The 10,246-nt window shown below is 38.7% G+C and overlaps 1 protein-coding gene across 1 annotated transcript; it reads left to right on the top strand.

Annotated features, from left to right (window-relative positions):
- Nucleotides 1-371: 371 nt before the first annotated feature.
- LOC120286589 lies at nt 372-10,001 on the top strand. Its single transcript, XM_039298881.1, is given in 25 exon segments — nt 372-705; nt 3,681-3,898; nt 4,395-4,500; nt 4,628-4,729; nt 4,925-4,984; nt 5,077-5,155; nt 5,337-5,484; nt 5,743-5,810; nt 5,813-5,865; nt 6,206-6,386; nt 6,701-6,729; nt 6,809-6,957; nt 7,279-7,381; nt 7,521-7,616; nt 7,713-7,768; nt 7,862-7,985; nt 8,150-8,212; nt 8,355-8,414; nt 8,502-8,663; nt 8,741-8,814; nt 8,902-8,995; nt 9,090-9,226; nt 9,308-9,388; nt 9,473-9,578; nt 9,746-10,001. Coding segments are annotated over 25 exon segments (2,595 nt in total). The 5' UTR covers nt 372-531; the 3' UTR covers nt 9,818-10,001.
- The last annotated feature ends 245 nt before the right edge of the window (nt 10,002-10,246 follow it).

The following is a 10,246-nucleotide window of genomic DNA, read 5'->3' as shown; positions in this document are numbered from 1 at the left end:
TCTTTATATATACATATATATATATATATATATATATATATATATATATATATATATATATATATAAGAGACCTACTAAATCAAATATTTAAAAAAAAATTGGGATGCATTAATAATTTCTATGTTATAAGGCACCCATTCACATATTTTACATCGGTGTCAAATTGGATCGAATAGGTAAAGATTAAGAATCGCTCTCTTTCTCTCTCTAAAATTGCTGAGAGAGAGAGAGAGAGAGAGAGAGAGAGAGAGAGAGAGAGAGAGCTGCCATTGGGGAGTGATAGAACCAGTCCGAGAGATTCTAGGCTTCTCTCTGTCTAGTCTATTCTCTCGCAACACCCTTTTAAGGTAACGTTTCCGTCGTCTTCTCCTCCCCCTCCTCCTCCTCCTCCTCCACTTCCATGCATTTTCACGAGTGCCCCTAATCACTGCAGAAAAATTTTCAACTTAACCTTAGACGAGAGGTCTCTTTTCCTCCTATTTCCTTGGAATCAAGATTAGGGCATCTATTGAGAAAAGATTGGGAGGAAGATGAAAGTGGGGGTGATTGGGGGTGGCGTGAGCGGGCTCGTGGCGGCCTACGAGGCAGTGAGGGGAGGAGCGAAGGTGGTGGTGTATGAGAAGGAGGACTACTTGGGCGGCCATGCCAAGACCGTCTCAATCGACGGCGTGGACCTGGACCTCGGCTTCATGGTCTTCAATCGTGTAAGTCTGCAGCTCTCCATTTCCGTTCTTCTTTTCTTCTGTAACATTTTGCCCACCATTATCTCCACTGCATTTTCCTCCATTTTCTTTTAGTCCTCTCTGCTCAGAGCAATAAAAATCAGGAGCCAAACATCTCGTGACAGATAGAATGACTTCCTCGTCATTTCTCAATTCGCCCTTGTTTATCCTCTTTTCTCTAGAAATGCAACAAGTAACTTTGTAGGTTGGGGTTCTGGGGAGGTGCGAAGACCGTAGAAAAGGCAACTTTCTAAACGCGCAATGTGCAGATTTAGAAAGTCGCAGTGCCTTTCTACGCCTGCATACGTTTAATTTCAATCTTCTGTTTTTTTTTTTTTTTTTTCGTGGCATATACATTCTGCATCTTTTTTCTCTCATCTTAAATACAAGATGGGCTGAATCTGCAAGCATACTATACATTTGCCATATATCGGAAAGCTTTTTCCGAAGACTGGAGTGCCATAAGATAGATATCAATGGTTTTCAAGATAGGTACGCTGCTGTTGTCTCCATACCATTTATTTCCATTTTAATAGTATTGTAGTGGTAAGTGGAGATTATAATGTTTTAAAAAATTCGAATAATATATTACTTTTACATGAAGAAAAAAGCTATTAGTTTTAGAAGTTCAATCAAACTCTAATTGTAGGATTAGTATGAGAATAGGGTGGAATTGATTGTGATATGGAACTATTTTCGGTTTTCTAGGAAGAACAGTGGATTGAAAGAAAAGGGCTTCCGCAGGAAGTTGGGGGTGGTCCAATTCCGCAATGTCAGCCATAAAACCAAAAATATTACAGGCACTGAAAATTGATTAAGTCTCATTGTAGTTCTTCGATTTTTTAATTCAAGTATTTCATTTTGAAAAGAATTGCAAATGATGATGATGCTTAAAAAAGAAACTTTTTGTTTTAAGTAACACGTGCACGTACGTGTTGTTTTAAGCATCACAAGTTATTTGTTAATTAGACTAGCCAACCTATTTACATGAGGTCTAGCTTATTAAAATATCAAATTATATTAAATTTACTTATTTATGTATGTTTATGTTACGAGCATATATTATTATCAGTTGAAGGGAGATTGGCATGTTTGATTAGGAACTATGAGGTGATTCAAGAGTTTCAGATACTTCATTATTAGCATAAAAAGGTTTAAATGATTACTCAAAAATGTGATGCTCATTTGTGTGTGTAGTGTTGTCTCTAAACCTGACTTCCTAACCACTTTGAAAAATTAATTGTCAAATATAATCCGATGATTAAAAAACTAAGACATAAAATGTAACTTTCGAACTTGATGACAATATTTGACCCCAAAAAAAAAAAAAAAAAAAGAACTTGATGACAATATTTTTCTCTCCGGTGCTATTTCTAATTTCGATGAGAGAACAAATCATGGGTAGTGGGGACGGCATTGCAACAGGGGACAATGGCTACGAAAGTGCACAGCTAAGCCTGTTTTTCTTCTTCTTCCTAGATTTAAAAAGTTTTTTTTTTTGGTAAGGTAAGTATGTATTAGCTTTAACCAATCTATACAAAAGGAGGTCCCGGCACCAACTTACACTCAAAAAGACAAACTAATCTAAAAGAGTGGAAGGGGGCGAGAAAAGGAAAGCAAAACCAGCCCAAAACAGCGGCAAACCCAACCAACAACGTCAACAACCAAGGAAGAGGGAAGGAAAACCAAACAGCAACAGCAGCCCTCAGAACATTAGCGACGGCGCTTCATGGCCTAGACTGGTCCCCAACACTCCGCCCACCCACAAAACAACACCAACCAGCAGCGGCACGCCCAGGGAGAACAACTTCGAACCGAACCTGGTCCCCACCAACCCTTTAACTTCCAATCGGATCACCCCTCTCCACAAGAAACATTCCTGGATTTAAAAAGTTGCATCGTATTATCTCCTACTTTTTTATTTTTTTTTAATCTGTATCTCCTTCTACTAATGTCAGCCATTTTTTTGGTGTTTGTTGCGGGTTTTTGAAAAGATCATGTGAACACCCATGCGAAATGTACAAGAGCTCTAGACTCGACCAGTATCACCCACGAGCGATCTTTTAGTGAACTTAGGCTGGATCCACATAGAACCCACATGAAACCCATTAATTTTTTTTTTTTTTTGGAGTAGATCTTGGTAATAATTTATTACTACTCACACTTTAGAGTAGACCTCGGTCGGGGCCTTAGTGTTTCCTTGGGCTCACCAATCCGGCAAGGTTTAGAACCTGCAAAAGAACACAGGTTCTTATCTAGTTAGATTTGCTGTATTCTTTAGTGAGATTTCTTTTATGTTTATAGTTGTACTATAGAGAAAGGAGTTGCATGACAAAAGCAACGTGCATGACCTTACTTAACTGAATATAGACATAAAGATAGAATGGCTCAATCAATTTCCAGCTGAGAGTAAGAATAAACAGATCCACCAGCTGGGCTGCATAACAATGGCCCGCTTAGTTCTTTTCTAGCCCATGATTTTGGGGTTGGGCCGGAAAATGTGTTGGCCCTGAAAGTTTGATTTCAATCATTGAGAAAACAGGCAATTTAAGCATGTCGCCCATATAGAAACCTAGGGAGTTGAAAATTTCTTTCTTTCTACTTACGGTGATCGGAACTATTGTATGCATGGATAGATTTTGTTTATTATCATGTATGCATATGCTATTGATCAGTTTTCTACCCTCAAGACATGGCACATCACTAAAAAAATTGTTGGCCATTGAAATGTCTATCAGCAGCTTTAACCATCGAATCTTGTCTCTGAGTATAAATTGATTCAATATACCATTGATGCACTGGGTACGTCATTGGTGTGAGAGTTGAAGCCACTGATCTGTTATTTTGTCAGTTGGAGATCATGGTTCTTTGGCTTAGTAGAGAAGTAAATTTCTTCATAAAGAATCGCTTATCTTGAGCAACTTCTAATGCCAACATGAGTCCCGAGTATATTGCAGGTTACGTACCCTAATATGATGGAGTTGTTTGAGAGTCTCCGAGTGGATATGGAGATATCAGACATGTCATTCTCGGTTAGCTTAGATGAAGGTCGAGGTTGTGAATGGGGAAGCAAAAATGGTCTTTTGAGTTTGTTTGCCCAGAAGTCAAATGTGTTGAATCCTTACTTCTGGCAAATGCTCAGAGAAATCATCAAATTTAAGGAGGATGTCCTCAGGTAAATCAGGTCTTTTGCTTGTAGCTTAGAACAATGATATTGATCATAATCATTTATGCCAAAGATTTCTTGGTAATCATTTTTGCAATCTTGCCAATAAGTAGGAAATATCATTAAAGAAGTGTTATTGCTAAATCGATCACGGATGACATCATTGTAGAGTGATTTTGAAGCCTAAGTTTTTGGCAAAACACTACATTGTTTGCATGAGATTTCAAACCGTTTGAACAATGATACCTATCATTTTTCGAAAGGGAACTTTGGACATTCTATGCATTCTATAGCAGGATAAGATGATTAGATATCTAAAGTTGTCTAGAAAATGGTCAATATTCATTCCTACGGTAGCATATCCTACATGACTTTGCAAGGTAATCAAGCTGGGCCCACTGCATTAAAATGTATAAGCCAATCCTCAAGTTATTGCATCATTTTTGTATGTACGACCGGACAATCACCGGCAGTCACTCTGTTTCTTGACTGTTTATCTTTGTAGTTACCTAGAAGGGCTCGAGAGGAATCCTGACATTGACCGCAATGAAACTTTGGGACAGTTTGTCAAGTCACGGGGTTACTCTGAATTATTTCAAAGGGCTTACATTGTGAGATTGTTGAATTACTGTACTCTGTCATATCCTTGATCTTTAACTCATATGACAAAATCCGTCCTTCGCTTGTTTGTAGAATGTAGATCTATGGGAATTAACAGTTGATCATATTTTTCTATAGATCCCAATTTGTGGTTCAATCTGGTCTTGCTCTTCAAAAGGAGTCATGAGCTTTTCAGCCTTCTCGGTTCTGTCCTTTTGTCGCAATCATCATCTGCTTCAGGTAGGTCATGTGGCTCTAGAAGAGTTAGTGATTGATTGTAAATGACAAAAATTGTGTTACAAAATTTCAGATGTCCTACCAACCAAATCTCGGTAGCATTTTATATGAATAAGTCAATCAACTAATCTTTTCTTCGATCTCTATCAGTCTGTTGTCATCATCCTCTTTGTCCATTTTTACATGTTTTCTTTGCAGGTTCTTGGCCGCCCTCAGTGGCTTACTGTCCGAAGACGCTCGCATTCTTATGTCAATAAGGTGATGATAATTCGGACATGCAGTGGTTCAAGATGGAAAACTGGACGTTCTTGGTCGTAATTTTTCCTCTGTAAATATTTGAAAAATTTCAGGTCAGAGATGAGCTTGAGTGTAGAGGGTGTGAAATAAGAACAAGTTGCGAAGTGCGATCCATCTCAACTAGTGATCAGGGTATGTATGTTGGTAGTCTTCTCCTTTTTTGCACTGTTTTGGTCACATAACATGGAATTAGAGCAAATGATATGGGCGTAATAGCTATGTTGTCATCGTAGGTATATCTGAGAATCATCATGACAATTTATAGTTTTGGTCCCTTTAGTCTGCAATTTATTGATAACAGGAGATTGAACAGGATGCGTTGTCCTAACTGGAGATGGTTCTGAAGAATTATATGATAGGTGTATTGTAGCAGTCCATGCACCGGATGCTTTGAGATTGTTGGGAGACCAAGCAACTTACGATGAGATGAGAGTACTTGGTGCATTCCAATATGCCTACAGGTATAATTGGTTAATTTGTCGCTTGCACGTTTTCATGTAATGTTTTATGGCCAGTATCTGCAAATATCCAATTGTCTCCAAGGGCTGTTGATGTAGAGTGGAACAATGGTGTCCACAGTGATGTCGTTGTCAATTGCATCTGCTTTAAGCCTTCTGCTTGGGAAAATTTCTATAGAAATTTCGAGAGTGGCAAGCTTCTTTTTGCTTTTTATATCTACTACTGAGTGCAAAACCATCGGTACATTTTTCTATTGGCAGCGACATTTATCTTCATCGTGACAAAACTTTCATGCCCAAAAACCCAGCAGCGTGGAGTGCATGGAATTTTCTGGGAGTACTGAAAATAAAGTGTGCTTGACATACTGGCTCGATGTGCTTCAGGTATGGCAACTGTGCTTTGCTGATTTTATTTCTGATTCTGCTGTTCCCTTCGGGATCTGTTGCGCTACAAACTCGTGCTACATATCACCTTAAAATAAAAGAAGTGAAACTTGCACTTGTCATGGAGTGCATAAACTACACTAAATAGTACTTAGTCGATATGCATATAAGTTGTTAACGCCCACTAAAAATTTAAGCAACGTAGCATCTTCGTGAGGTGCATTCTGCAACACGTTGACAATTTCCGTAGTTTGACTGCCTCTAGAACTCCCTTTCTGCTGGCACCAGTTTCAGCATGAATGATCCTTTTTCCTTTGATGGGGCCTGTGAAAATTTGCAGAACCTTGATCAGAAGGATTTGCCATTTCTTGTGACTCTCAATCCTTCACGAGAACCGCAAAACACTTTGCTTAAGTGGTGCACTGGCCATCCAATTCCATCTGTTGCCGCATCGAAAGCTTCACAAGAGCTAGATCAGATCCAAGGAAAAAGAGGAATTTGGTTCTGCGGAGCATACCAGGGTGAGCCTTTGAAATTCCTATATTAGCGCTAGTGATTGTTTTTGTAAAAACACTGAGAGTATAATTTATTTCTGGGCATGTGATAAAGAATACTTCTACAAGGTTCTTGCCATATTTCTTGAGGTTAAATTTTGAATGAGGAGGGTCCTAAGTTATGCCTAATTGACGAGTCAATTTTGTGTGGTCTTTGCTCATTAAATTGTAGTGATTTGAATCTTTTGGTAGAAAGAATTTTTTAATTCTTGGACTCAGGTCGCCAAGGGAACGTAGTTTTATATTTCATTACCAACTTTAAGTTTTTATTCTTCTTTCAGGATATGGCTTCCATGAGGATGGATTGAAGGTATAGATTCTCTCTCTCTCTCTCTCTCTCTGTGGGCAAGTTGTATTTGCGAATCTTAAGTCAAGGGACTTATTTGCAGGCTGGCATGGCTGCTGCACATGGAGTGATTGGACAAAGTCATTCTGTTCTTGAGAATCCTCAACATATGGTTCCTTCACTCATGGAAATGGGGGCACGCCTTTTTGTTACTAGATTTCTTGGACGTTATATTTCCACAGGATCGTTAATGTGAGTATACTACTACTTATCATGATAACTATTGGCTGGTAGTGTACATATCTCCTTGTCTTATGTGGATATTCAGAACTGTTAACCGTCATTGCTCTGAATTAGCATCTGAGTCAACATCTTCTCGTCTTTAACGTCATATCCATTGCGACTTTGTTGTGGTCCACTTCTGCATATTAGTTAGTCACTCAGAATCAGAATTTGTGAGTTTACTTGTCAATAATAGTGATACTCGAAAATGCAAAATGTTCTTGTTGACTCACGGTTTAGGGGAACATATTGAAAATTACTTAGTGATAATTGTGCTTTCTTGAGTGGCAGTTTATTAGAGGAAGGAGGCAAGATGTTTACCTTCGAGGGAACCACAAAAAGATGTCCTCTAACAGTTAATTTGAGGATCCACAGTCCACAGTTTTACTGGAAGGTATCGTTCTATCTTTATGCGCAATTTCTGCCCACACTGAATCAGACAATTCAGGACCCTCCTACGGATGAAGTGCAGTTTTTGCTTTTCCCAGCTGAGACCCCTTTGTGTCTTAATAGGGAATTTTTTGGTTTTTCAGGTGATGACTCAGGCTGATCTAGGCCTGGCAGATGCTTACATAAATGGTGATTTTTCTTTTGTAGATAAAGATAGAGGTCTTCTAAATCTTTTTCAGGTATTTTCTTCATCAAATGGACTTCATTTATCGATGCTGTATCCTTTTGAGCTTTTCAAATACTTAATCACTTGCCAAGAATATGGAAAATTGCAGATTCTCATAGCCAACAGAGATTCTGATACTACCGTCTCGAAATTAAGTAAGAAAAGGTACATAATGCATTACTAATTGGAACAAAATATTTTCGACCTTGTACGATCGTATTAAAGATACTAAACCGGTGGACGCCCTTTTTTGATTAGGGGTTGGTGGACACCAATGTTATCAACAGCTGGTATTGCTTCAGCTAAGTACTACTTCAAGCATGTATCAAGGCAAAACACTTTAACGCAAGCTCGCAGGAATATCTCCCGGCATTATGATCTGGTAGATACTTTATTCCTATTCTTTTTTCCTAGCATTTTGTCAAGAGAACAGAACAAACCAGAATACACTGTCAATTTCTCAACATGATTTATATCAAAAGCAGGATTGTCCTTGTGCATATGATATGATGTAATGCTAGGATTTCCATTTCGTCATGTTGGCAGAGTAATGAACTTTTTTCGCTGTTCTTGGATGAGACTATGACATACTCATGCGCAGTATTCAAGGTCAGTAACCACAACTGTGTTTTTATATTCCTGCTGCTGAATACTTGCTTTAGAAGCGAGAGTCAATAAAAGATCCATATCTGAATGCAGTCTAGTTGCTCAAAACAATGATGCGTACTTGTCCTGTTGAAATATTTGATAGATGGCAGGTGAAGACCTAAAGGTGGCACAGATGAGAAAGATGTGTCTTTTGATTAAAAAAGTAAGTTTGATTTGCTATTAGTTGGGCTGCTTGACAGTTAACGTTCGACTGTTTTGTGGCTAATACTTTTGCCTTATCAAAATGTAGGCAAGAATTGAAAAGACGCATGAAGTTCTTGAAATCGGCTGTGGTTGGGGAAGCTTTGCCATTGAAGTTGTCAGGCAAACTGGATGCAAATACACGGGCATTACTTTGTCAAAAGAGCAACTGGAGTATGCTGAATCAAGAGTGAAAGAAGCAGGCCTTCAGGTATCCAATCTGCCTGCATATGGTACTTGAAAAATTACTTTATTTGGTCTGAGAGATAATGTATTTCCTCTATTCAGGACCACATCAAATTTCTTCTTTGCGATTATCGCCAATTGCCAAGCACCTACAAATATGACAGGATCATTTCCTGGTGAGTTTGTCTTTTCATAATATGGTTAAAATGACCAAAAAAAAAAAAAATGCCTAAAAGACTCACTTTGATGGAATGGATTCACAGTGAGATGATAGAAGAAGTCGGCCATGAATACATGGAGGAGTTCTTCAGCTGTTGCGAATCAGTGCTAGCCAAAGACGGAATTGTTGTTCTACAGGCATGTAACATACACCAGTTTTATGGCTGTAACTATTGTTTCATAAGTAAAGGATGTGCTTATTTTTTTTCACTGGTGTGTTAAATTCCACTAGTTCATAGCCATACCCGATGAGCGGTATGATGAAAACAGGCGAAGTTCTGACTTCATGAAAGAATATATCTTCCCTGGTGGCTGCCTGCCTTCGTTAAGCAGGATAACATCAGCTATGGCATCCGCGTCCCGACTTTGGTACAATTGCTTAACATTAAGCACATAAGTTTCTTTGTTCTTCTTCACTTCATTTACTCACCAAGAGACCTTCTAATACAGCGTGGAGCATCTGGACAACATAGGCATCCATTACTACCAAACGCTTCAGTGTTGGAGGAAGAACTTCATGGAGAAAAAGAGGTGACAAGTGACGCGATGCTGCAACACTTTGGTACAATTTCTCCCAGTTTAGTAGTCATTCATGACAGTTTTCCCCTTTTGCAGGAAAATATTGGCTCTCGGATTTAATGAAAAGTTCATAAGGACATGGGAATACTACTTCGACTATTGCGCAGCTGGTTTTAAGTCGCACACGCTTGGAGATTATCAGGTAATGCCTCATCATTTTAAGTAGTGGTGCTTTCTTTCCTCTTGATGGGAGAAGTCTGCTTTCGCTCTGGTCAAGTTGAAAATAAAAACAATACACTAGTGCCAATTACCAACGTTTTTTTTTTTTTTCCTTTTCAAAATGTAATTTTCAATGAACTTCGGATGCAGATTGTGTTCTCACGTCCGGGCAATGATGCTGCTTTCGCTGATCCGTATGTGAGTTTCCCATCGTCAAATTGATCTTTTCATTGCAAAGTGACTAAGCATGACTCACTTGAGCCAGCTCAAAATTGATTCCCTCGGGGTCATTCAGCCCTTTTGTTCCTGGGAAATTTTTCTTGCTTCTTTCAGTGATTCAACATTATTTGGTTTGTAAACACCACATCAAACGTGCAAGTTGGTTGGTTGAGAGAAAAGTTCTCTTTTTGTGGTCCAGAATGATATTCAAATTGGTGCGGTTATTGATTTAGAGAATGAGCTGATATCTAAAATGCACACCGAAGCTGGTAAAGCATTATTGCTTGCCATTACTCACCAAAGCTACTAGAGATCTATAATGGTATCAATGCTCCCCGAAGCTGTTATAGATTTATATTGATCACCTAAGCTGATCAATGCTCACCTGAGCTGAAATAGTAGTTAAAACCCACTCTCGGTGTCAACACCCGA

This window comes from Eucalyptus grandis, chromosome 8 (genome assembly GCF_016545825.1).
Source record: "Eucalyptus grandis isolate ANBG69807.140 chromosome 8, ASM1654582v1, whole genome shotgun sequence".
Classification (NCBI taxonomy): Eukaryota; Viridiplantae; Streptophyta; class Magnoliopsida; order Myrtales; family Myrtaceae; genus Eucalyptus; species Eucalyptus grandis.
The sequence above is the reverse complement of the archived record's forward strand: the minus strand, read 5'-3'. Positions and strand labels throughout refer to the sequence as shown.